The following is a 27,274-nucleotide window of genomic DNA, read 5'->3' as shown; positions in this document are numbered from 1 at the left end:
TAAAGGGAAACAACAGTTGTGTAACGAGTGAGAACATTGTTTCCAAGATTGTCGGGGCTTTATCTATTTTCTTATCAAGACGAATCTATCCAGAATGTCGGAAAGGCGCTCGTCCCGCGCGACTAATTCCCGCTTGATATAGAATCTGAGAAAGAGAGAAAGAGCGACGAAGACGCGGAGTTGTACGAGCAACAACAGACGGCTGTCACGAGATAAGGTGCGAACCGCGGAGCCAGAAGATTTTCAGGCTTTCGCCACGGCTCCATGTCAGTCAGTGTCTTTGACGCCGATATGCGTTGCGCTGTCGCCAAGCCCGAAAGCGCCATTCCCGAATAATCGAGAGCGAAAGAATTCGCGGTGTTCCCGAGTGTCGCGGGGGGAGCAGATCTTTTGGCAGTTTCGTGACGAGCGAGGTTGCAGGATCGGGAAAATCTGCGCTCGCGGGATCGCTGATTACTCCGAATGGCGACGGTTTTAGGCACCTTTTCCGTTCTCAAGGATCACGTCAAGCTCAAAGTCTCGCAGGATGCGACGAGGATCGACAACATAGGTACGGACTTTCGTTTATATTTGCACGCAGGCTGATCAATATTCGCTTCTCCATTTCAATACTTCTGAGGCTCCGCTGGCGGATCGACGATAAGGAAATTCGTTATCGCTCGAGCCGCTCCGGCAATCTGCTCGGCCGAGCTGTTCCGCGTCTGGTTTTCTTCTACGAAAATTTCGGTACCGATGACTCGGCTTTTTCCATCCGAAATACGTCGAGCGATTTTTTCATTGTACGAATCTCCGGTTTTCACTCTCGACGCTCCGCACACCGCTCCCGGGGCCTCCGGATTTTCCGTCACGATTCTCCTCCCCAGCGAAAGATCGATCGCTCAATCGACCCCCAGAAAATGAGCGCGGAGCCGTCGAGCGACGAAGGCTCGTTGCGAGCGCAACTCGAAGCCTGACAATCGTTGAAAAGGCTGCAGCGTGTGAAAGATAAAAGTTGCGTAGCGGGCTTGCCGTCTCGGCGCGACCCAATTCGACGAGTTAATTGAAATAACTTGTGTACACTTGACTTCGATAAGCCGCGTCGTGAGGCGAGCGAGCTTTAGATTTATAATTACTCGCAATTGCAGTTTTCAGACTCCACTACCGAGCGACCTTTCTCGCGCTGCTCGTCGCGACGCTTTTGGTCTCGACGAAGCAGCTCGTCGGCGAGCACATAAAGTACGTTGGCAGTGAAATGTTCTGCTTGATTTCCGTCGAGCAGGATTGCAAAGGAGATATTGAAACTTTGATTTATTCTTTGCCCTGGCAGATGCATCAGCGACGAGGGGATACCGGAAGCGGTGATCGACACGTTCTGCTTCTTCACGTCGACGTTCACAGTCGTAAGTTGCGAGGTCTCGTCGCGCGTAGATCATCTCGGCGATTCTCGAAACCCGCGCCCCGGTCCCGCTCGCAGGGAAACAAATTGATTGATTCGCGACACTCGAACAGATCGAGAAGCTCGACGGTTCGGAGAAGCCTCCGAAAATACGCGGTTGAATTATAATACGCTCGACGAGAGTTTGCTCGAGTCTCTGGTGACAGGCGCGATGGAATCGAGATCGCGTTTCGTTCGTTTGAACAACTCGTCGTCGTTTTTAATCGCAGAATCGAGGAGCTTGGACGGTGTTATTGTGCAGGAGACTGCACGCGCGATGCCGCAGCCGATTAATCGTTTCGATGAGTTTTTCAATCGATCGCGCACAAGAGTTCTCAGTAGGAAATAAATACTCGTACGGAGGATTAAATAAACAGGCTAAATATCGATGTCGCAGACGAAACACATGAACGTGACGATGCTGGCGGGCGGCGCGATCCCCCATCCCGGCGTCGGTCCAGTCAACAACGAGGATGCCGTCGTCCATCACGTTTACTATCAGTGGGTCCCTTTCGTCCTCTTTTTCCAAGCGATTTGCTTCTACGTTCCCCATTATCTTTGGCGCAGTAACGAAGGTAAGAGGCTGGCGATGGCGAGGGCTTTGCTCCGGAGTTCCGAATTATCCGAGGCTCGCCTATTTTTCAAGGCGGACGTTTGAAGATGCTCGTTTCCGGTCTCCACATGGCGGCTTTATCCCTGAGCGACGAGAAGGTCGAGATGGAAGGTGGCAAGGCGGTACCGACGCGCTCCGAGCGCCAGGAGAAGCTGGAGCAGATCAGAATCGCGTTCATCAACCGGCTCCACGCGAACCGTCCGTGGGCGTACTACCTCAGCCTCTGCGAAGTTCTCAACTTCGTAAACGTCCTCGGACAAATTTACGTGACCGACCTCTTCCTCGGCGGCGCCTTCCTCGGCCTCGGCGAAAGCGTCGCCCAGGCCGACTTCGGCGAAGCTATGAATCCCCTGGATATCGTTTTCCCAAAAGTCACCAAATGCACCTTCCACAAGTACGGCCCTTCGGGCACCATACAAAAACACGACGCCCTCTGCGTCATGGCGCTCAACATCGTCAACGAGAAGATCTACACTTTCCTCTGGTTCTGGTTCATCATCCTCGCCATCGTCACGGGCCTTGGCCTCGTTTGGAGAATTCTCACGATGCTCCTTCACGCGAGGTTCGTCCCAACTTCGAAACCGTTCTCGAATCGAATGCACCATGACATTCGAGCTTCCACCGATTAAATACGAAAGTATCCAAACCCAGGAAAGTCATCGCTAAGTTTTAAAGACCTGAATCCAAATGCAGTTTTAAAGAAAACGCAAAACTTTCAGTTCCGCCAAAGAATTCATTTTTCTCATCCAATTCGTCCTTTCTACTGATTTTTTCATTGAAAAAAGTGCACCAAATTTTCGATCTTCTCAAAGGACCAGCCTTTGCCTGTATTCTCGTATCTCACCCAATAATTTCAATTCAGAATTCATTTTTATAATTTAGGATTTATAATTTGAATTATAAATTGTTGATTCAATAACAATCGATCTTAATGGAGGAGCTTTCTTCTTTTAAAAGCAATGTTTTCGGAGAGAATGAATCCTCAGTTTGATCTGAAACTCTTTAATGATCGCATATTTCATTGGCACCCCGTAATGCCACATTTCGTTGTTGAAAAAGCCTTTTTTTTCCCAGTGTAAAGATCGACGTTTTCGTGGTTTCAGGAGCAAAGCTTTCAACAAGCTCGTATTTTCGATGGCTTGCCCCGGCAAGTACAATCCCTGGAGCGTGTTGCGAGTAACGAACGAGTACTATTTCGGCGACTGGTTGTTCCTGTACTACATAGCAAAGAATCTTGACAATTACGCGTTCAAGGATTTGCTGGAGCAGTTGGGCCACGACATGGAGGATCGTCGGGCGGCTCGTTTCCGGAGGACTTTTGGCAGCGTTACGGAGGAGGAGCCATTGAAGCAGAGAACAGTGACGTCGAAAGACGTCGTATAAAGAAGTAGGACGACGAGGAGGTTCGATGGGAGGTCGCGAGAGTGTTGGACCGTTCGGCTCGGGGACGGCTCGTCGTCCGACCATTTCCTTGGACGTTCACGGAACGTTATTCGCGATAATAACGTACGCGCGGTTGAGATTTTTCTTTCGCTTTACGGCTCTCGAGAGAATCGAGGCAAGTGAGAGCGTTTTCGATTGTTCATTGACACGAATGTCGGAGTGACGATTGCTCGGGAGGCGTGACGTATTTTCAGAAACAATCGTTCAATTAGTCACTGGATGAGAGCACGCCCGGGCTGCGCGTTTCCCCGTGCGAGCCAGGGACCGGAAGTCGGGCGCGGGTCACTCGCGGCATGTGAGTAACTCGCGGTAATCGACGCGCGCAGCTATAGCGACGGTCTTGATTAAAAGCCGCGCGTAAGAGGAGCGAGCTCCGTGGCCTTTCGTCTTGCGTAAGAACGCGCGTTTCCTGTGATAAATTTTCAACCGAGTTACCTCTCGCCGCTACTATTATTCGCACCAATAAATGTTCCTCCGCTCGGCTATTATCCTCGAGAAAAACTCGCGCGGCGATTAGCTCGTAAATAAATATCCACGTTCTTCCGCCACAAACGCCGGTTTCACGCGCGAGTCGCGCGCGTCCTCGTGATATCCGTCGAATCGCACTTTCCTTTTCTGCTGCGTTTCAACAGCTGGCCTTTTTCACTGTTCATCCTCTCGTCGGTGTCGCCGAGCCGTGACGTCATTGTAACGGGACGAGGGAATCGCGAGACTTTAACCGTGCTCGTAGACAAAACCCACGAAATCTCGAGCTCCTAACGCCTCGGATGGACCAATTTCCAGCTATTTTATTCGTCAACATTCCAACCTGCCTTCCCAACAAAATCCCAGTTAATAAAAATCGGTTCTCCGCGACTCGATTCGACCAAAACCCGCTCGCCGCCCCGACCATTTAGAGCCATGCGAATCGCGACGAGGCTCACAAATTTTCGGGAGTTTGGCATGCTCGTCAAACGCGTTAATTGGACCTCAGCCTCCTTCCCCATTGGCCTAAACACGAAACCCGTCTCGCCGCGAAGGCAGTCTGTGCGAAACCTGTTCGGTTTGAAGGTCCTAATCGATGTATGCAAATATGCAAATGGAATTTACACGATTGAGCCGGCTTCGCACAGTTTACTGCGATTTGCATACGTTTAGAGCCAATGATAGAGCAACATCACTGTTAATTTGTGGCTAATCGTGCAGCCCGGAGATAAATGTAGGTTTACGAGTTAAGGGAGTTACTCCGCGCGGGAGCCGCATTTTTTGGGTTTTTTCTCGAATTTTTGCGGCGAGTAAAAAGAAGATAAACTTTTGAAATTTGAAGGGTTCGGTTATTGGTATTTCAAATTTATCTTCAAATTTTCGAACTCTCATATCTCGCGTAGAATTGATGCAAAACTGCTCCATGGGAACCCTCGTGTTTCTCCGCAATTCCGGGGCATTCGTTTGTCTTGGATGGAAAAACCAAAGAGCGTTTTTATTCGTAAAGTAAACATAAAAAATTGAAGGATTTTCGCACTTTGAAAAAGACAAAATTTCGACAAAGTTTCAACTTCAAACCGAAATTTTGCGTTTCAAAGCCCGATAGCTCTTCGATTATTAATATTCCTGCACGATTTTAGTTCCAGCGATGGCCGCACGGCACTATAAATCAAAAGGCTCTTTCGTTTTTGATCTTTGTAGCGCAACACCGAACTTCCCCGGGATATCAGAGCTAGAAAATTCTGTCATAGAGTTGAAATACCGATAAATAAACCCTTCGAATTTAAAAAGTCTATGTTTATTTTCCTCGCCGCAAAACCATCCCGAAAAAGCCCCAAAAAGTAGGCCCTTAAGCAGAATCTTTTGCGAAACCGAATGTTCGCCTTGCCCTTAAACTCATTTATTCGTTACTTTATATTTATGCAATTCTTATTATATTTTCTATTGAAGAACCTCTGGAAATAAACGAAGTGACTGCGCGAGTGTGAATCTTGCATAAAGACTCATGTTTCCTGTGATAAAAATCTCCGGCGACCTCGCGTCCGCGTCACTCTCGAAAGACCGAACGCGCTACGTCACGCGACGTTTTTTTCTCTACTTTTTTCTCGCTCTTGCTATCATCGAGGCCTCGGGCGAATCATTGTCCGCGTGGGTCTTTCGATCCAGACCGCGAATTGAGCGGGCTTGCATGCGGAATGCTGCACCGGCTCTCCCGAAGTGTTGGGATTTTAAGCGCTTTTTTGCTCCGCTGGACGAGAGTTTCCGTGACGAGCGAATGTTCGAGCGAGTCTCTTCGGCATCGGCGCCGAGTTCTTTTTCAAGAGAGCAAAAATCGAGGCAGAAGGTTGCGAAATTTCAGGAGAACCGTTCCGTGATAATTTTCGCTTGTTTTTGACTTTTTCTATTCGAGTTCGAATAGATGGACGCATCGAACGACATTTTTCGAGGAGAAGCAAATCGACTGAGGCCCCCCAAGTAGGGCGAATTTCCGTGCTGGTAACCGACGTTTTGTCACCTGAAAAAAAACGTTTATTTTGAACAATGGTCGAGCGAGAAATCGACTCCTATTTCCTGCTATTGAGCCACACCCGGAATACTTTTAAACACGATCGGAGTCACGACGCCGGAATTTTTCGTGTGTCGAAGAAGAATTCGGTGCAACAGGTACGTACGGAGCGACGCTCGTGCCTCGACGCGACGAGGCGCACACACTTTGAATCCTCAATGTTCCGTCCTACCGCGACGAAACAAGTCGCTGCTGCCTTCTTTCGATTCTCCCCAGGATCCTCGTGGCCGAAAAAAGCCATTTGGTTTTTATCGATTTTTTCGGCCGGAATCGTCGACGATTTTTTGCAGTGCCGACAGTTCGATCTTCGATCTTTTTTACACGAGTGTCGACGAGTCGATTTTTAACTCAAAATTTACCGACTTTAATAGTTTTCTTATAAAAAAATAATGAAAAAGAACGAAAAAAAACTGTCGAAATGCAATCGATCCTTCATCGATTATCGATATTTATTGAATTAATGAATTAAACGAAACATTTTAACGATGACTAATAGATTTTTTCAATAAAAAATTTTCATGTCACAGCTATTTTCGAGTTCCACCGAAATATCGAGAAATCCTAGAAATAAATCGATCTCGAGCGACTCATTTGCGTCTCGATCGAAGCAACGTTTGCGTGGTTTCTATGAGACACATTTCGGCTCGTCAATATTCAGAGGCTCATACGCCTCGTGAAACTCAGTGTTTACATAGCTGACTAAATGCGAGTGAGTGAAACCACAATAAGTGTAGAAATTTTATTTCACCTTTAGCTTCACAGTCTGACGAATTATTGTGGATAAAAGGCCAACTGGAAATGTCGCGTTGGCTCTTCGAGGCACAAAAATTTTCGTTTCTTTTCAAAACTTCAAAACACGTGCATTCGTATTTTTCTCAAAACAAATGTTTTGTGGGTCCGAAAACCCTAAGCTGGGACAGTCGTAGGCACGTGGCTCCACAGCGACAGTGGCTCTCACACTCGGCTTGCCTCGAAGTGTGGCTCGAAACGACTGGAATGACTTTCATCACGAGAGCAATTAAAATGCTGTCGATTCTTCAGTTTTTTCTTGCTTTCCTGAAAACGAGCAAAAATTTGTTGTTTTCAATATTCGAGTGATTCGTCGCCGAAATTCTAAGGACATTCGCGTCCAAAAGTGAGTTTGACAGAAGCCAATGAAGCCATAAAACAAAAAGTTTTTTTATTCTGTAAAAACTCGTGTAAATGCGAGATCGAACGTGAGGGAACGAAGTTAATTAATTGACCAATTGACAGCTCAATAAAATCGAGTTTTTCACCGGGCTAAAACGGCGAAACGAAACCGACGAGAGTGAAGTGAGTACGGGGAACAGTCAGCGGTGCACATTCGTCAATTACAATAGAAGCGATAACGCGTAACAATTTTTTTCCGATTAGCACTAATGTTGAAGTAGCAGTGGTAAGTTGTTTCCCTTCACTCCAGTCAATTAACGACTTTTACAAACTAATGTACTCATCGCAGAAGTAATTATCGGCCCCACTCCTTGTCGAAGCTCATTCGTCGATCGCTCGCTCTCGCACTCCGAAGCCGATTTAATTACGTCCTCGTTCCGTTTTTCCCAGATTTAAGTGGAAGCGTGGCGACGAACCGAGTCTTTCATGTTGACCATAATAATTACACGTATATAAATGCACTTGCACGAGCGTATACACCACGCTCACTCTGACAGCTGCAATTTTTTTCCCCGTTCCACGTGATTCAGCGGTTCGCGATCCGTGCCCACGAGGCCCAATCTCGGACGGGCGTTTCGAATCAATTTCCAACACGATTTATTCACTTCCGAACATTTCGAGGGAGCGAGCCGATTAATTTTAGCATTCAACCGAAAAATTATCTAGTGAATTTTTTCACGAATTTCCCATCGACTAAACTTCTTTGTGAACATTTGAAATTTGTCACATCGAAAATTCAGTGACATTGATCAAGACAGTCGACTGGTAATTAGACCACATTTTATTACAGGGTAGCTCAATTGAGCTGTCAAGAAATATTCAAAATTTGCTTCTGAATCCCTCTTTTCATCGGTGCCGTTATCGATGAGGTTAAATTTTAATGTTAATTGACATGAATTAAAAAAATAAAACGATCGTGCAAAGATTTATCGAAAAATATTAACAAAAATAGTTTCATTTTATCGACGAAATGCTCCTCGAAGTTGACACTTTGCTTGGGAACAATAGAAATGTAACGAAACTTCAAACTCATAGAACTCGTGGCTGCAAAAGTTTTTTCGACATTTCAACAAAATGTTTTTGGTTGCAGATCCTAAATGGGTGATGAAATTATCATGAGACCTTAACTCTGTCGATATTTTCGATAATGACGTGGCTCTTCCTCATTATTTTCAGGTTGAAATACTCTTTGATAAAATTAGAAAAATAATCTGGCAAAGTGTTAAACGCGAGGCTTTTGAGACGCGATACATCGCACGTAGCTCTCGTAGGAAGAGGCGAGTGACAATAAAAACTTGAGTAAACTAGAAAGAAACGTCTGGAAAGCAGCTGTCGAGGCGACCCTTCATGAGTGATCACCCAAGAGCCGAGTTTTCCCGGCGTGTAAACGAAAAGGTCTGGCAACTGTATACGAGGGTGCGGGATTTTCGGTTTTCCTGGGATCGTTAACCATCGGAGAGAGCTCGCTCACCAGACGATGTTCCCCCAAATGCTTCAGATCGTTGACCGAAAATTTTGACTCCACAAAATATCGTACGTGACTTTCACCACGCAAAATAAATCGAGCAGACTCTTCGAAAATTCACGTACACCTTTCACGTCGAGTAGGCGCCCAGCGCTCAGATCCTTTCCTCGGTATCTTTGAACGTCGACGTCTTATCAATTCTCTCAACGTAAAGCAACCGCATGGATGAGAATATTCCAATGAAACTTTGAAATATTTTCCTAAAATCTTGAAATTCTTTGTTCAAGTCTTCAATCGACGAAGAAGTTTGCTTCAGGATAGAAAACCTTTGTTGCAGGATGCACAGTTTCGTTGCCTGAACAAAAGAAAAAGTGTCAGTAAAGGCAAATTTGAATAAAATTTTGATTTCAATTTCGAATTCAAATGTCGTTTTATCCCAAGGAGATTTCGCCCATTTTTCTCTTCATTTCTCTTCCCAGATCGACGAGCTACGAGAAAATTCTGGTCAATGTAAATCAGTAATGAATAAAAATGATTGTGAGCGCGAAGAAGAAATCGAGTGGAGCCTCGGAATAAATTGTCGTTCCCTCCTGATCAGATTACGGATGTTTTTTTTTTCTCTCCGATGCACTTTCCAACGTTGAAAAATACTTTTGATTCGAGCGTCAGAGCAGCTTTCTTGAAATGAATAATAATTGTCAATTTGAATAATTAGTTGGAGAGCGAGTCTGACGGAAGGATGGATTCAAGCCGTTTCCCGAGAGTTATGTGACGAAGTTTATTTCCAATATACGTTTTGGAGAGAAAGCCTTTCCAACGGTTGGGGAACGAGGTCGAAAAATAATGGAAATGGTTATTTTACTAAAAATTATAGTCGCCGCACGTGTTTATCTTTCGCTGCTTCGGCCTATCTCCGCGGTGGAAGCAAGCAGGACGTTTTTTCAATCTCTTTGTGCATCGTCAGTCGCCACTTTGACTAGCTCTTCCCGTTTATCTATTCACGGAGTACCATTTATTAATAGCGAAGAAGAAATAAAAATAGAAAATAAGAGAATTCATTTCGTCACGGATATCAAACGTTAAACGTTCTTCACTCTGGAGTCACTTTGGAACGTTTGTTATTCACACTCACGTGAGCCAAAATAAAATGGTGCGTGTGAGAATTGTCTCTCGGCTTTCCAGACTTTTTCTGTCACAGCTCCGAGTATTTTTAACCCTACGAGCCTCTAAATGCGTGGGCGAAACATTTTCTCGGCGAACAATCATCGTTGGAGCTGTAATCAACGAAATGCATTCTCAATCATCGTTTTGGTGCAGCAGAAGCGAATCTTCCATAAAATTTCAAGAGAAACAGTTGCTTCGAAGGAACGAAAAGCCTGGAAAATAGAAAAAAAATGAAAAATAGGATAAAAATTTGGTTGATAAGCCGATAAAATTGTTCCAATAATGTTCCAACGTAAAAGTGAACTCACGAGGACTATGCACGTATCAATTGTTGTAACAGAGGCGCAATGACGAAGCGAAATTGGGATTATTCTTCTCGTGTATCTGGCCAAGCATCCCAGCGACGAGGAGTCAGATGAGCGCGGATGCGTGACTCCAACATTCATCACAATTGACACGATTGACCCGCAGGGGTGGTCAACCATGGTGTCGTGAGATATCTCGACTCGAATTTCTCGAGACTCTTAATCGAGAGCTGCGGTGAGCAGCGAGATGAAAAATAATGAAACTGGTGCTCCGTTGATCCGCGAGTCCTGCAAAAAAGGCGGTTATCAAATTGGAGACTTTCCGGGGCATCGAAGGTGGAAAAAGAGACACGAATTGAGGAGAAACGTTATCAAATTATAAGAATCATCGACGACTCGATCAGTGAATTCGGAGCGGAATGTTCGTTGGAAAAATTGGAAGATTCGCGAGGCAACAAAAAGAGTTTGAAGTTTTCCAAATTTTCTCAATTTCCCTCTTCACCATCAGCTTGGTTATTCTGGAGAATTTTATCGAACGAGGAAGATAAGAAGGCGATAAGTGCGCTATTTATAAGTGCAACCTCCTGAAGGTCATTTTTCCATTCCGTAAACAGCGTGGGAGTGGTAAATCTTGGAAGATTCTAGGAGATTACGATGCAAAATGAAAAGCCATCAATCAGTTCATCAGACGCTAATCTATAATCCATTCCAAGATTCTGTGCATCGCGACCGTTCATTTCGATCCTCGTTTTTTTCCGTTTTTTATCTGCTGCTTCGAGATAATCACTTTAACGGCCATGAACCCACGCTCGGTCCGTAGAGTGGTCAGTGAATATTCACAAAAATATCTATAAAAGGGGAGCTCGTTTATCCGTATCTCTTTCCCAGTAAATTCCACGCTCGTGTGGCTCTTATCCTGTTATGTAACCGTTACGAGGAGCATTAATTGAATAAAATAATTACTCCAATGCCGAGTTCCCTCGAATGTTGATTGAAAGTCTTTCAACGAGGAAAATCGTAGTCATTTTTTCCGATCAATCAATTTGCGGGATTGCTTCCACTCGCAATTCCCGGTGCCCATCAGCTTCGTTTTTCTCCATATTTTTCGATTCATCTCCGAGAGCCATCTGTCTGAAAATTAAAACAAAATTAGTCGTGGCACCGACTGCAAAATGGACCATGAGAATTCTCGATCGAATCAAAAGCTCTCAAACTCGACTCGAATCTCCCTCGTCAATTCTATTCCCAGTTTAAATCCCATTTAAAAATCTACGTACTTATCTAACCACACGTAATCACTGATTTGTTAACGTTAAATAAAATCATTCCGAGCCTGTGCCCACGGCTCACTGAAAGACGCACAAGTCACCCTTTGTTGCACCGAGAACGTGGCCTAATTACGCTAATTGTACTCGTAGAGGACTGTCCATGCCTCTAGGAAGTTGTGCTTCAGTTGAAGCACTTAAGCACTGCCAGTTCCAAAGTATTTTACGTCGATTGATTCGCTCGTTCGTATAGACTTTGGATCCGTGCATTTTTTGTTCAGGTTTCACTCATATTTTGGAGGCAAACCCTTAAAATGTTATAGAACGAAATTTTCTATCGTTTACTATCTTCGAAGCATTTTTTTCAATCGAATGCGGGCTTCCGACCTCCCGAAAAGTTAAAGAAACTTTACGTTCGTATTTTCCCGAAAATTCTGACTATTTTCTAACATAATTGTAATGAAAGCTTTCAAAATTAATCGAAATTACTTGAATACTGAAAGAAATAAAATTTACTCGATGATTGACAAAAATTGCAGGAATTTAGAGAACTTTTCGGTTTATGTTTTTCGTCCAGATCCGTTGCTATTAGTTTCAAAGTGCCCGAGGCCGAGATCCATGCACTGACGTCAACGAATTAGAATCGGAGAAATATCTAGAAAGCGTTAAAATCGAGGTTAACGAAATGGACACTTCGATTAGTGTTTTCTCATTTCGACTTTCATTGTCTCATATCTCATACTGCTGCTCTGGAAAAAGTCAATTCGCACGAGCATTTTTTGCATCGAATTGAAAAAACTTGGTGATCATTAAGAAACTCGGTGACCGTAAAACTCTGGACAATCGATCGTTGCAAAAACTCGCTCCAAAGTGTTTTAAGCTCGAGGAGGAGCAAGAGGATTCGTGTAAAGGATCGAACCGCGAATCCTTGCAGCGTATAAATAACGTGGAATCGAGGAGAGCAAGTACTGGTGATGACGTCGACGTCAAACGGTGTATTATATCTCGTGGCGACAAAAACGTCAAGAGAGTGGAGGCGTCCGGGTCGAGGGGGCGACGAGATCGGGCTATGCAAATGAGTACACCTTCACCGAGAGCTCACGGCTCTCGTTATGTACATTAATGTATAAATAGACGTTGGAAGATTTGCATTCGTAATATGCTAATGTCGGAGAGAGCACGATTGCCTCGGTAGTTCTCGTAGATGCGAGGCCCGTGCGGAGGCTGACCACTCGACTCCTTTTATTGATTCAATATGCGAGTATCATTATTTCATTGGTCCGACCGCGACTTTGCACTTTTGGCCAGTGTCGTTTTTTCATTCGCCCAAGTGATTTTTATTCCGTGCGCTCGCGGGTCCGAACGGACGACTGAAGTGATTGCTGCGATTCGATGGATCTTCGTCGGAGTCAAACTTGTAGAAATTTTCCCACGAAAGGTCGAGCGAGGCCTCTGGACAGGCAACCGTTGATTCGGTAGCCGGACACGATCGCCCTCACTTTCCTCGTGTTTCAATGAGATTTCAATCGGCTCAAAAACACATTCGAATTCCTGAAATCAATATTAAAATGAGATTGAGAAAATTAGTGAAAAAGCAGCTTTCGGAAGCTGTTAATTTTCTCTCTTTTTCATTGAATTTTTGGTCACTCGGCGAGACTATTTTTTTCGAACCTGCTTGTTTTTTTGGTGATTCGGTGACATTTTTCTCCAGCGAGATACCGCGGAGGTATCGAAACGTTTTTTTTTTATATTCGGTCGATAAATGTCAGCATTTTTGTACAATCAGGTTTGTATCGCATCGAGACTAACGTTGCCCCACTTTCTGCCGACTTTCAGGAACTTTTGAAAAAACCTGAAAAATATTTTCAACGAAATATGAAGAAAAAGCCATGAAAATCTCTAAAAGTGTCGATCAATTGATCGTCACCCAGAAATGGGACGATGAACAGTAATTTCGGTGGATTTCAACGAGCCTTTCACTCGAGCTGAAAGACACCGAGGAAAAGCTCTAAATGATAGTTTTTGTGTCCAATCACAAAATAATACGAATCGTGACACGACTCGAAGATATTTCGAGAGTCTCAGGCTTCCAGAACGCTGCACTGTCATCGTTCAGGAAAAATAGGCCCGATTCTTTGTCCTCCGTATCTAGTGACTCATAAGCGGATGTCAAAGCGTTTTTTTGGTAGCTATTTACGAAAAGTGCAAGATGCGAGAGTCTGGAAGGGGTTCGGTAGCGGAGGAAAGCCCCGCGGGGCGAGGAGCATGTGCGTGTTCGAATATTTGTTCCCGCGGCGTTGACGCCACTAGAAAGAGGGAAAGAAAATGCGAAGATTGCATCACCCGGTAGGCAGAACATCTGGGCCGTGCAGAAACAAAGCTGCAAATCATGTGTCGAGTCGGAGACTCGTCTCCGTGCGACTTGAAGAGAGACACGGAGCACGTGTGTAGTAAAAAGCGAAAAAGCGATTGGAACGCACGTGTGCTCGGTGCTTGGAACGAGGCGGGTCTTCAACGCTCGTCGAGATGAAGTTTACACGCCACTTATTTTATTTTCATCTACGATACTAAAGCAAGAGCCATCGTAGAGGGCGCATGTGTTAGCAATTCCTTTAACAACGTGCCCGTTTCCGTAGCGGCGACGGCGGCGGCGTTTCTATCAATGGCCCCATTTGTGACACGAAATTCGAGCCGCTGCCAAATAAACGCAAACTCCGCGCGCGCTTCGCGCATGAAAAAGTCAACTGCGATTAATGGATCTCAGCTTCTCGGAAACTTCGAGCTGCAACCCCAAACACCCCGAAGCGAGGTCCCTCTTCACAAGCTGCTGCACAAAACACGAGCCCTACGCCGTTGCCCGCTCCATCGTAGCGCTCTTTTTCCCTCGACCGTGAACACATCAAACGCGAGAACCGACCGCCGAATTATCATCAATGGACTTCTTTCTCGATCGGCCCAAATCACTGGCCTCACTCCGCTCGATCACGCGCTCTCCTCACCCTACGCAATACACGCGAGCCATTTCGCTCAGACGGCTCAGACTACCAGACGAGATGCACATGTAAATTTGCCCGCTCCCCACACTTTCGGACCCTGCACTTTCAAAGGCGTAGACACTGCTGATACGACATTCAGACCTTTACGAGGCTCCGGGACTCGAGACTTTTCGAGGAATTCATTTTTTCGACGTTTTAATTTAAAAATTTGACGTCTTAAGGAGTTTCGGTACAGGCGATACAATGTTGCCATGCTAAACCATGCTAAAAACATAACAAATTTCAAAAAGTTTAGAATTTTATAAAATTTGGTCAACATATTCTTTAGTGCCAAATTTGACAATACAAATTTTTTAAGATTTTTCTTCTACACAGTTATCGAGTAATTGATCACTAAAGTTTACGTGTATAAGCATAGCGTTTCCATATATATAGGTATACATTCCGGGCATAAGAAATCTGCTTTAATGCGTAATTACTCGATAACTAAGTAGAAGAAAATTTTGAAAAAACTTGTGTTTTCGCACTTGATGTTGAAGAACATTATCACCAAATTTTATCAATATCTTAATATTTTGACTTCTGTACCGAAACTCCTTAACTGAAACTTACGTAATTGACGTGACTCGATACTTAGAATCTTAAGGAATCCGTCGAATCACTCGTTCCTTGAACTGATCGATTCATTTTACATATTTGTGAATGAAGCGAGTCATCGATCGGAGTCATCGAGAGATTAAAACGCTCTTTTCTCGTGTGCAACAACTTCGTGTACATATTTGGAATTACCAAGTGAGTCGTAAACCTTGAATGTGCGTATAGAAACAGGAATTGCACGAGAGTTTGCCTATCCAGCGATTTCTTGTACTCGACGGTCAATTGAATGTTGAGGTGTAATTTAGTTGTCGAACGGTATCTTTGCGCAATGGAAGTTGATATTTCTCGCAATTCTTGGTATCGATAATACGAGTATCGAAAGAGGCCAGAACAGCTGTGAACAACATTTCTTCGGGGAAACCATCCGCGAGCAATTCGATGCAATATTTTTTTTCATAAAAGCATTCATTTGTGGACGATTTTTCAACTTGATTTCGCGAAAAATCATTTTTCCAGGAAAACTAATAGTTGGATCGCCGGAATTCTGTTTTCGTAATAGCAAATCGATTTTTTCGAATGTGTGACGATGCACGAGGAAATTTTGACAACTCGCTCAGTATTTCTGTGATTTCTTCGGACAAATTCAAAGTTTGAAAAAGCTCATGTCGATATCGGGATCGCGAAAACAAAAAGCGAGGGCTTCTTCGCTCGACGATTCATGTTAGATATTTGAATTAACATACCGCCATAATCTCGCCCCGATTTTTCATGTCTCTTGACATACTGCCTGACGCAATCGGCACTCAACGAGTGTAGCATGCAAATTCAGTCGAGTGCGTTTTTCCAAACTCTCATTGGCGTAATCGTGATAGGAATAGTAATAAATATGATAATTATTTAGCAGTGCATACGAGTATTGAAAACGTGAGGCGAAGCTGTCTGCTAATAAGAATTTTCCGAGTAAAATAATCCTCGACGACAGAGCTCGACCTCGAATAATTAATTCGTTTTTATCTGTTGAGAACTTGGCGTCAAAATTCTGCGAAGAGAAATGAAAATATTTTGAAATACTGATAAAAAATCTTCTGGGATTTGACACTGAAGCGGGAAAAAAATGATGCAAAGTCTCGTGCTCGAGGGTTCTTACGAAAAGTTTCGAAATGTCAAGTTCCATTCGCAGTGTCCCAATTCGTTGATAATTGAACTGTGACTCGTAAAAAGTTAGCTCAAAGTATCGAAATATTTACGTAACGAGAGAGCGAGTTTGCAGAGCAACGTTACATCATGCCGCGAGAGATTCGAATTCTTCCTTGAACGAAAGTACGTTTTTCCCTCGCATTTCCACATTCGTTGTTTCGGCTACTCCCTGCATTTCGATGCAGCAGCAGCAGCGTGCATGGGTTCATGAATATTTCAATATATATAAGACACGCCCAGCTATCCCCGATGCAACGTGACCGATAAATTTGATTCGCGGCTTCGTCCATTGGCGTAACTCGTCAAAAGAGTGTGCAACTTTCGTCCATTGAAAAAAACGCATTTTCTCGACGAAAAGGGTGCTCTTGTCCGTCACTTTTTCTCCCTCATCGTTCATCGAATTGGAACAGCCATTTCATCATCTTCGGACATTGCATGAGTTATTTTTCGTGCCAATCTGAAAAATATGGAGGGTTTCAGTGAAATGTTTTTCAGAATAAATTGAAATTGAAGAGCGATTTACGTGGTTGGCTGTTTCGTTACTATGTGAAATGGGTGATTATGAATATTTTTTTTATAAAAATTTATTTTAATCATAATTAGTTTCCTTTGTATATAAAGTTCTTAAAATTGTAAAAACATAAGATTGAGTAATAGAAACACTAAATTCTAAAATTAATAAGATAAGTTGAATAAAAATTACAATTAAGGTAATTAAAAAAATTGAGTTAGCATTTTCACTTAATAGAGTTAAAAGTAAATGTCCTGCAATTATATTAGCAGTTAAACGAATAGATAAAGTTAAAGGTCGAATAATATTTCTAATTGTTTCAATAATAACTATAAATGGTATAAGAATAATGGGATAATGTTTCGTTAGGAGACGATTGATTTTGTCCTGAAAATGGTCTTCCATCTGTCAATTTTCGTTCATCGTCACGTCGTGCTGTAATGAAAAAATGAGGGTTTCAATGAATTAGTATATATGAGAAAAGTGAAATGGAGAGCAGCGAAATCGACGTCGACGGCCGTTTCGTCGATAACCGATCGATCGAACAGCGGACCTTTGATCATTTCGAAAAGCACTCATCGCGGTTCAGTAACCTACGATCGTCGCCGAGTTTCTCTGCGCTCGATTCCATAAGTTGGATTCCGGTAGACGAGAATATAAAAAAACCACTGGAGCACTGGGCGGAAAAATGATCACGAGAGCGCAGAACAGCCGAGCGAGATACGAACGTAAACGATTTTCGAAAAAGCTGCTGCAGCACACGAGCCTGTTTTATTTCGACTCTTTGCTCTTTGAGTTATCTTTATTTCGAGCTCTCTCTCGACGGGTTTTTAAAAAAAACTGGGATCAGAGATTCTCGGTTTACGTTACGTCCGCGCAAGGCTCTACCTTTCACCTTCTCCTTTGTTTCTCTCTCACTCTTGATCGCTGGAAACAGCGCGAACGCGCGGAGAGCATTATCTCCATAACCTTTATTTTCTCTGAACGAATTCTCATGCACAACAAACAGGAAGGACCAAAACGAGGATCGAGTGAAAAATGAGCCTGGCAGACAAAAATTTATCGAGAATCTCGGTCAGCTTTTTAGTGCTCACTGCGATCGATTTATCTGACGCAATGACGGAATATTTCTGTCGTTGTGCTGTCAAATCGTCGCTGGTTTTCTTAACGTTTGTCGAAGAAAATATTGCTCAGTAAAAAAAAGTTGGATTACGATAGACAACTAAGTTTCGAGATTTTATTCTCGAGTTGAGTTTTTCAACGTTCACAAGCCTCTCTGAAATGATCATAAATCATGCTTTACCTTAGATTTCCCAAACGATATTCCCTGTCTGTTGAGCCTTGTTGTGAAACGCGTGAGGGCAGTCACGTCGACAAAAATGTGTTCGAACGAGAGGTCCTCTGACGATTCCCCTGCGTGTCTGTAGCGATGCGGTGAAGGACGTGACTGCAGGACCGTTCCTTTTACGTTGTGTCATTTTTCCGGATGCTCGTAATCACTATAAATCCAAGGGCAATGTCATTGGGCGACCTTGAATCGAACCCCAACGAGGGAGACGAACAATCGTCCTGATTTGGGACGAATGAAAACAGCGATACAGGAATTGAGGGAACAAAGGGTTGCGTTCGATGGGGATCCTGCTTTGGCCGCTAGATGGCGCGAGCTGCTTTTTTCAGAAAGTTTCTGCGCGTATGCCCATAGGGGTATATCGATATCTTTTGAAAAAGAATCGATGCAAATCAGGTTACCTTGTTTTTTTTGTAAATTAGGGATACGAAAGTGAGACAGATGTACGAGAGAATAAGGAGAAAGGGAGGAGAATGGGGGAGTGAGACGGCTAATGTCGAGGCTCGGGGGAACGAGGGATACGTGCATCGTATGTGGGGCGAAAAAAACAAGCCTCCGACACGCGGGATTACAGGACGAGAGAGGGGGTCGCGAGAAAAGAGTTATGGAGATGGACCGAGCAAGGAGAGAGAGAGAGAGAGAGAGAGAGAGAAAATGAGTAGTGAAACGAGGGGGCAACGCAGTTACGGTGGAATGGGGCAGCGGTTACGTTGCCGCGTCGGGGGAACCGGGGCTTTCATCATGTAGGAAAGAAGGCTCCCCTCCGCCGTTCCTTCTCTCTTGACAACTTTGGTTACAGCTTTACTACGAGTATAGTACAATCCTTCTCTCTCCTCACTCTCCCTATTTTTTCTCGGCTCGCCCCTTCTTCCGTCGCCCCTTGACCCCCCTCTCCGGGGCAAATTCTCGATGGTATTTCTCGTTAGTCGAGGGCCAAGAGACTCGTACGTACGTAGCGTAGCGCGCGAGCTATCGAGGAGATTCAGTAGCCGAGCACGTTGCCGCTGTTACTCTACTACTATAAACGCTGCTGTTTTGTTCCTGCCTATAACTGCACCTCACTTCTCTCTCTTCTTACTCTCTCTCTCTCTTTTATATAAACATTCACGAACGCATTTTCGCGGAATATTCGTTTGACGAAGCGCACGCGCACGCCAAACTTTACGCGGGGAACGCTAATAAACTATCCCGCCTGCATAGTACCCGCGAAAGGGGCTGCTAAGGGCACCTATACACGAGTCTTGATCGCCCTCGATATACCTCGCAAGGGTGGGGAGAACCGGGGTTACCAAACAAAAGGAAGCGGTACAACAAATGGGAAGCGAGCCAGAAAACGAGAGAAAAAGAGGGAAAGGGCTCGCGGAGCATCGTAAAAAGGGAGAGAGATAGAACTGCCTTTTCCTTTCAAATATTACCCGCTGCTGCATATCGTGCTTATTGTGATAAAAGTGAAAATAACGAGGTTCGAAATAAAAAGTACAATACACTCATGTACAAGTATACTTTATTGTATTTTTGGTGATCAAACGTGTACTGGACTTCTTGACCTTCGTAATAATATTCGATGCGAGTTTTTGTAAATAAACGATAAGCTTCCGAAACTCAATTTCTGTAGTTTCACTGCTTCGACGTTCATTGGTCTCTTAACACAACGCTGGAGAATTTGCTAGCTTAAAAAAAAAACAAATTTTTCCAAACAGTAATAACTCTGAGGTGAAAGAAATCTAAGGTCAATCGCCTCTTCCACACCGCCGTGGCAGGGCGAGAGTGACAGTGACGTCTGGAGCACAACGAAAGAGACAGAATCTTAAATAAAAAGTCCGAGCTCTTGAACAACAGAGGCCAGTGCAAAGCCGCGTATCCTGCCACGTTTGTGGCGAGCTGCACGATCTCTCAAACTCCGCTCTCTCGGTTGTTCCCCTCCGTTGGGGAACACGTTCCGAGACGAACCAACGGGGTCGCCACAAACGATAGCAGTGTGTTCAGGGGAAGGGGGAAAAATAGTACAGACGCTCGCCGCGTGGGACACACAGCTGGCGCAGCCGGTTCTCGATAGTTTTTCGTGTGTATGCGTGCGCGCTGTTACGCGTTCGTTTTGTCCGGTTTTTCTCGTATGTATCTTATTGTACGGGTCTGTTTGGAACCTGCGTGTTACCAAAAAAAAATATCAGTGATAATAACATTTTAACGGACAATTTACATTTCGTTTTAAAAGGAAACTTGAATAATTGATAAAATTTCAAAGCATTCGATCGACTCGGTCGATCGAGCTTATTTTCTTTTCAACATTTATTTTCACTGCGAAGGATAAACAAAAACCGACATCATGTATAAGTTACTAGGAAGTTTGAGCGAGTATTTGAAATGGCAGGAGATCAAAACGGACTCTATGGTCTTTCGAATGCACAACCTTTTTACGACAGTGCTATTGCTTACGTGCTCATTGATAATCACTGCCACCCAGTATGTCGGGAACCCGATATCGTGCATCGTTCAAGGATTACCTGTCCATCCCATAAACACCTACTGCTGGATCACTTCGACTTTTACGATGCCGGATGCCTTCAATCGTCAGGTATGAATATCGACGGTCCCTCTAATTCGATTATGAGATCGGAGGGAACCGCGACGCATAAAAATTCGCTATAGACGAAATTTTTTTCTTTTTATCACACCGACGCGAATTAACATATTTTTTTTGGGATTCTCGTCGCCGCCACAGGTGGTTGCGCGACTGGTGGCTGCCGCGCGTTCAACTCACCCACATTATATACACATAAACCCGTCGAACCCATTTGATACTTGGTAACAAATGTTTTCTATATCGACCGGAGCACCATCTCGCGACCCACATATGCTGTACTCGACAAATTGATCAATTACTTTCTATCCCTTTTCCTCTTATCTTTCCTAAACAATGCTATTATTCAATTGATTTTTATTTTTATTTTGTTTTCAAGTTTCAATCAAACCGCAATCCCGTGATTCAAAACTCACTTTGTCACTATAAAATGCCGGATTATTGATGTTTCTTCCACGGTAGTGAAGTGTTGATTACTCGAAAAAAAAAATCATTTTCTTTGTTAAATTCCTATCAAATTGTGCATTTTGCTTCGAAAGTGATACTTTTCTTGTTTTGTTTTTTTTTATAAATCGAAGAAAACGCTGACGATTTCGGGAATTGCATCATCCACAAAATGTATGGGAAAAGCTTTCCGTGCTGCTCAATAATTCGATTATTCAAGTGTTCTCGTTCCTTCATCAAACTAAAACAAAAGCTTTCAATAAGGATTTTATTCAGTGAACATAATTTTGAATTATTTAGAGCCTCGAATGTGCTAAAAATAATTAAAAAATCATTAAATTATTCCGAAAGAAACTGCTATGCAACAACGGGTTAGTGATAATTCGTGGAAATGAAATCGTTTCTTAAATTTCACTTTTAGGCGCGACGTCAACGTGACCTCGAATTGCCTCCCAAGCCTTCGCGGTCAAGGTTATCTCTCGAAACTATTGCTTTTTCGAGTTCTCGTTCAGAGAATCGCACTCGTATGGTTTTTTGAATATTATAAAAAGAAATCGCGATCGATTGCGCGCTGTTGCACGACGTAGCTAAAGAATCATCGAAACAAAGCTCACGACGAAGGAATGCTGTCCGGGGGAGTGTAACGATGCTTCAGGGACGACCCTCGTGTTGATCGTACACGTTCTTACAACAACTGCAATTAAATTCGTTTCCACGAGCCTGGTAAACGCTTCTGTGCGCGTATAGAGACAATCACGTGCGCATAACATTGATTTTCCACTCGCAGTCGATCGAAACGTTTGTAACCGACTGCGAGCATCTCGCATTAAATTTTGTATGCATTTGAATGCAAAATATTGAAAAACTATTGAAAAATATAGTTTTTAAAATGTTTCACAACGTTTTTCATCTTCTAAACTTGAATTCAAGTTTATTCTAGAATCGGCGACGAATCTTCGATTTTAAAACCTCCAAACGTCAAACCTTTTCGGAAAGCCTTTATTCAGGCCATGGATAAAACAAGGATGGAAAGTGTTTGACGTCTCAGAGATTATGAAATTGTAAAACAATCAAGATTCGTCACCGGCTAATCGTTTCACCTTTCCGAAGATAAGTGTCACGTATTTTCCAATCGAATTGTGACCACCAGACCAGAGATAAGAACGCTCTTGCAGAGCCCCGATTGTTCAACGGCTCAATCCTGGCAGCGGGCGCTCAAGATTTTTTTTCTCATCGCAAAAGACGTATTTTTCATTTTAAAAGCAGTAGAAACGACGATAAAATCCTGTCAATCGAGTCAACGATTTCTCCTCGTTACAGATCGGTGTCGAAGTCGCTCATCCCGGTGTGGCCAATGATTTCGGAGACGTCGATGCCAGGAAGTACTACACCTACTATCAGTGGGTTTGCTTCGCCCTCTTTTTCCAGGTAACACGCACAATTCCTCCCTTTTTTTAATACATATGTGCTCGAATGATTTTCGTAATCGTGAATTTCCTCTCCATTGTTCGATGGCCCGAAAAAATGTGCTTTTTTTCAGTTCGACGAATTTTCTTGAAATTTTTAATAAAATCAAGTTAACGAGCGTCGTGACGACGCTGAAGTTTCCAACGTTGGAATCCAACGAAATGAATGAAAATAAAATGATTTATCCATCAGTTTTTTATTTCACGAATCATAATTGTGTAGATTGAAAAAATACAAAGTACAAATTCGACTGGAAATAAATTGGAGAATTACTGGAATTATTGGACAGTTTTTTAGATCATTTCGTTGGACTCCAACGTTGGAAACTTCAGCGTCATAGCGTCGTGCATGAATCTGAAAATATTCGATAGATTGAACTCTCTCGAAGTGGGAACGGCAGAGAAATCAAAGAAATTCGATTTCCTCGAATTTTAATCGAGCTGAAGATTCTATAAATAAAATGATTTTGAGAATCCTTTCGTTGTGTACGAGTCTCGTCGATCCAAAGAATAAATAAACAACTATTGATATACGCTGAATCAAGTTGTGTATATTCAGACATTTTTATCGGTTACAACTCTCTCGACGTTCTCATCTTCTCTCCTCGTATCTCATTTCACTCACGCTAATGATTTACAGGCGATTCTTTGCTACGTGCCTCAATGGCTGTGGAACATTTGGGAAGGAGGTTTAATCAGCACTCTCGTTATGGGCATGAACCACGGACTGGACCAGGAAAAAATTTCGAAAAAGAAAACCATTCTAATGGACTATTTGGTCTCTCATATAAGGGTAAGGAATTCGGAGGGAATCATCCTTCCCGCAATTTTTTCCGAGACTTTGGGAGAGAATTGTTGAAAGTATTTAAAAAGTCGAGAAAAAACTGAATTTTCGAACGAATTTCATTTCGTTGTACTCGACGTCCAAGAGTTTTTTTTTTTTTTTTTTTAAGGAGGGTGGCTACGTTTGTCAAAATGATAAGAAATTGATCAAATTTGGTGATAATGTTCTTCAACATCGAGTGCAAAGACACAATTTTTTTCAAAATTTTCTTCTGTTTAGTTATCGAGTAATTACGCGTTAAAGCAGATTTCTTATGTGATCAATTACTCGATAACGGTACAGAAGAAAAATCTTAAAAAAATTGTATTGTCAAATTTGGCACTGAAGAATATGTTCTCCAAATTTTATGAAAGTCTTATCATTTTGAAATTTTTAATGTATTTAACATGGTTTAGCATGGTTTAGCAAATGGGTACGAGAAAATTGTGAATCGACGAATTGATCGATTTTGGAACAAACGTGGAGAACAGTCGAGCAATCGTTCGTGACGAATAAGTTTGTTATTTTTGAAACGCTGAGTAGAATCCATTGTTACGCGAAATGTGACTCCAGGCGCGTGTGTTACGTAAAGCTTGACAATGCGATTGGGTTGCTTCGTCAGATTTCATTTGAAGAATCTCGCCTTAAATTTGACTGCTGGAGGATCAGGCCATTCACTTAGGTGGCCCGCGGTGATAGCTGAGCATTTGATGCACTATTTAATTGACCTGAACTGAAAAGCACTCTAAAACACTCAGGGACACTCGTGGATATTTCAATGGAAATCAGGGCCCATAAAAATGATTAGACCCCCTTGCTGATACTCGAAAACACTCGAGGTCCCTCGGAGACACTCAAAATGCTTGAAACCACTTTAGGTTTCGATCGATAAAACAATTCCAAATACTTGAAATACCACAAGCGACGTAACGCAGTGTGCTCGAAAAAAAAAACCTTCAAGTGCATTGAATAGAGAACATTTCAATGAAAGCTTTCATAGTTTCAGATTCGTGTTCAATTGTATAATTTCTGTCGAAAACAGAATCGAGCAAATTGAAAAATAGAAAAGATTTCACTGAGAACGTCGAATTTGGCACCCTCGAATTCGCGCTTCCGTCTCTTTTTCACGGTCTAAATTAAAATACCGGTATGCAAAAAGCACGAGTTTTCAAAACTTGGAATAAACGTTCCAAACACGTGACCAAGCACTAAGGAAAAGATTGTGATCTCATTGGATTTGCTCGCGAAAATGCTATTCTCGAAAATCTGAAATTTTGTCGAAAGGAATAAAATGAAAATCCGTACGAGTTGCAGGTTGTCGAATGACAAGTTAGGCGTAGCATAGACAAAACGGAAACTTGGTGGTCCCATTACTACAATAAGAGATAAGAAGGTTGTTACAGCGTGAGCGCACTGGACACAAAGGGTTCGAGGAAGTGAAAAAAAAGAATAAGCAGATAAAAGAGACAGAGTGGGAGGAGGAGAAGAAGGAGAAAGAGAGAGAAAGAGAAAAAGAGTGCTCGAGTTACGTCCAATTCGCTCTCGTTAAATTCAATTATTCTTAATTCAAAACGATCGTTTATGCTTCGAATAATGTATATATTATTTCAGAATCACAACTCGTACGCCTATCGTTACTTCGTCTGCGAGTTTCTCTGCCTGATCAACATCTTCCTGCAGTTGTATCTGATGAATCGTTTCTTCGACGGTGAATTTTTGAGCTACGGTCTCCGAGTGCTGCAATTTTCGGACGCCCCTCAAGAGGAGCGAGTCGATCCGATGGTCTACGTATTTCCCCGAGTGACAAAGTGCATCTTCCACAAATACGGAGCCTCAGGAACCATCCAGCAGCACGATTCTCTGTGTATTCTGCCGTTGAATATCGTAAACGAGAAAACTTACATATTCATATGGTTCTGGTACGTCATTCTTTCGGCGTTGCTCGTCGGGCTCGTGCTTTACCGCGCCGCCATCATTTTCGCTCCGGCGATAAGACCGAGGCTACTTCATTTCTCGTCGAGGCTCCTGTCCATCGAGACATGCTCGAACATCAGTAAAAAGGTCGACATCGGCGACTGGTGGATCCTCTACGTTCTATCGTCGAACATGGATTCCCTCGTTTATCGTGACATGCTCGAAGAACTGACGAAAAAAGTCGGCCACCGCGCTCAGGCCTCGTCCTCGAGTCCATAATCCTCAAGTCCTTTAGCAACTGACGAGAAAAATATGAAATTCTTTCACTCTCGTCGCTCCTAGCGATCTTTCATTTTTCTTTTCATCGCGCCCCCGTCGGTAAGAGAGATCACCGCAAACCCTACCATTATCTCTCTCTCTCTCTCTCCTATACTCACGACATCAAAGAATCATTGATCGCAACGCGTACCGATTAATTTTCGTGGAAATGATCCTCCTTAGAAATTACGTTGTCGCGTGAGCACGGATCTGTCAACGTTTCCTTCATTTCTCGTGATTCTCTCTTTAAACTCGCCCAAACTCGATTACGATCGATAGACAAATGTAATTTTTTTTTTTCATTCATATAATATATATTTTCGATAGTCATAAGAAGTAGCTTAGTATTTTAAATTATATGAATATATGTATATATACATATACAGAGGACGTATCGATCGCGCGTAATACGTTCGACCTTAAAGAGCGTTAAGAAGATATTCGAGCGAAGGATCATCGCGAGATTGCTCAAGGCTTTATGTTTATTCGAGTCGTTTTTTCCGCAGCCTCCTTCGAGTTTTGTTGCTTCTGTTGTTTTTTTCTAAATGTTAAAAACGTCGTTTTTCATCGGGTGTCCTACAATCTCGTGTGTTTAATGTCAAGGCTCGATTTGAACGCACACCGCGTACAAAGACTGAACGAGACTGAGGCGAGAAAAACGTTGGCCTGCGGAAACAACGACTCCTTCGTTCAAGATTCGTAGAGATTCGAGTCGAGTAGATTTTTTTTATGTGTTTTCGTTTTTTTTCGTAGATAGTTTTTACGATTTATATTATTTTCGCACAGAGGCTTTCGTCGTCGTTGAGATGGTAGAAAAACGGCGACGTTTCAAGCACAAACTGACAATAATTATGACTACAGTCGACGATGGCAGTCATCGTTCACGCTAAGAATAATAATTGCGATTATAAATTTTAATCGCAAGCACCCATCCAACAAGATATTAATCCATTTTGATAATCGTTTTTCATCTAGTTTTTTATCTTCTTGATAAATCTTGACTCGAAGTAATTTTTCGATATTTGTGATACGACAGAGCTGAACAGGGACCTACAGAACTTTTGGGCGTTGTGAAAATATAATTGAGATTCGATTAAACGTTTTCGTAGAGTTTGCCCGTGCAACTGAATATCGCTACTGAGTATCTGGCATCGTAACAATGTTTCGGAAATGAGAGAGAATCGAACATTGCCCAGATACACTCTTATCATCGCCTCACCTCCTTTTTTCAGAGATACACCAGTGCGAAAGGTCAGGTTTCATAAGCTGTACGATAGATATATTAGAAAAATATATAAACGATTTTTTAAAAAGATATTATATTGTGCCTGATTTTACTCTGTGTACAGAGGCGAAAATTCTGCATTCATTGTTTTTCTGTAATGTTGTTTATCTTTATAGAAAACAAGGAAATACTTGATGTAGCGTTGGTCTCGAAATGTAATAAAACGGTATTCGATTTATTGTGATATGACGGTGCCTAGTTTTTTTCATTCACGAGTAGAATGGTTTATTTTATGTAATTCATTGATTTCTAGGATCGAAGAGTTTTCAAGTCGAACTAAAATTATAAAGAATGTGGAATTCTCGCTTTTTATTCAATAATTGACGAAAAAATTGATTGATAAAAAATTATCTTCACGCTCGAGTTCCTTTTTCAAACGACTTCATACGCGGTTGGGCGTTTCC

At 42.9% G+C, this 27,274-nt stretch overlaps 2 protein-coding genes and 1 long non-coding RNA gene across 7 annotated transcripts; 2 read left to right on the top strand and 1 right to left on the bottom strand.

Annotated features, from left to right (window-relative positions):
- The first annotated feature begins 266 nt into the window (after window positions 1-266).
- Window positions 267-6,479, top strand: LOC122411009 (innexin inx7-like). The gene is made up of 6 exons (XM_043419524.1): window positions 267-550; window positions 1,125-1,215; window positions 1,307-1,379; window positions 1,812-1,989; window positions 2,061-2,589; window positions 3,131-6,479. The coding sequence occupies exons 1-6, from the start codon at window positions 463-465 to the stop codon at window positions 3,408-3,410; spliced, it is 1,239 nt and encodes a 412-aa protein (XP_043275459.1). The 5' UTR covers window positions 267-462; the 3' UTR covers window positions 3,411-6,479.
- An 843-nt stretch (window positions 6,480-7,322) lies between these two features.
- LOC122411010 (uncharacterized) lies at window positions 7,323-14,407 on the bottom strand. Of its 5 annotated transcripts, none has more exons than XR_006261053.1 (7): window positions 13,871-14,407; window positions 13,062-13,242; window positions 11,089-12,941; window positions 10,707-10,973; window positions 10,129-10,413; window positions 9,789-10,032; window positions 7,323-9,650 (listed from the first exon to the last, which is right to left on the bottom strand). It is a non-coding gene; the product is annotated as an uncharacterized lncRNA (long non-coding RNA). The 5 variants fall into 5 exon arrangements; XR_006261051.1 differs by lacking the exon at window positions 10,707-10,973 and having other exon boundaries at window positions 11,089-11,256; window positions 11,403-12,941; XR_006261052.1 differs by lacking the exon at window positions 10,707-10,973 and having other exon boundaries at window positions 11,089-11,256; window positions 11,488-12,941.
- A 4,547-nt stretch (window positions 14,408-18,954) lies between these two features.
- On the top strand, window positions 18,955-27,054 carry ogre (optic ganglion reduced). The gene is made up of 4 exons (XM_043418732.1): window positions 18,955-20,614; window positions 22,385-22,492; window positions 23,171-23,323; window positions 24,965-27,054. Exons 1-4 carry the CDS (start codon window positions 20,366-20,368, stop codon window positions 25,544-25,546), a joined length of 1,092 nt encoding a protein of 363 aa, XP_043274667.1. The 5' UTR covers window positions 18,955-20,365; the 3' UTR covers window positions 25,547-27,054.
- Window positions 27,055-27,274: the final 220 nt, after the last annotated feature.

Source organism: Venturia canescens, chromosome 5, assembly GCF_019457755.1.
Source record: "Venturia canescens isolate UGA chromosome 5, ASM1945775v1, whole genome shotgun sequence".
In the NCBI taxonomy this organism is placed as follows: Eukaryota; Metazoa; Arthropoda; class Insecta; order Hymenoptera; family Ichneumonidae; genus Venturia; species Venturia canescens.
Note: the sequence above shows the minus strand (reverse complement) of the source record. Positions and strands in the feature narration are given on the sequence as shown.

Coding starts and splice junctions, on each gene's coding strand:
- ogre (XM_043418732.1), top strand. CDS start 20,366: ATGTATAAGTTACTAGGAAGTTTGAGCGAGTATTTGAAATGGCAGGAG. Junction 22,493..23,170: donor GCTTCGCCCTCTTTTTCCAG/GTAACACGCACA, acceptor AATGATTTACAG/GCGATTCTTTGCTACGTGCC. Junction 23,324..24,964: donor ATTTGGTCTCTCATATAAGG/GTAAGGAATTCG, acceptor ATATTATTTCAG/AATCACAACTCGTACGCCTA.
- LOC122411009 (XM_043419524.1), top strand. CDS start 463: ATGGCGACGGTTTTAGGCACCTTTTCCGTTCTCAAGGATCACGTCAAG. Junction 1,380..1,811: donor TCACGTCGACGTTCACAGTC/GTAAGTTGCGAG, acceptor TCGATGTCGCAG/ACGAAACACATGAACGTGAC. Junction 2,590..3,130: donor ACGATGCTCCTTCACGCGAG/GTTCGTCCCAAC, acceptor TCGTGGTTTCAG/GAGCAAAGCTTTCAACAAGC.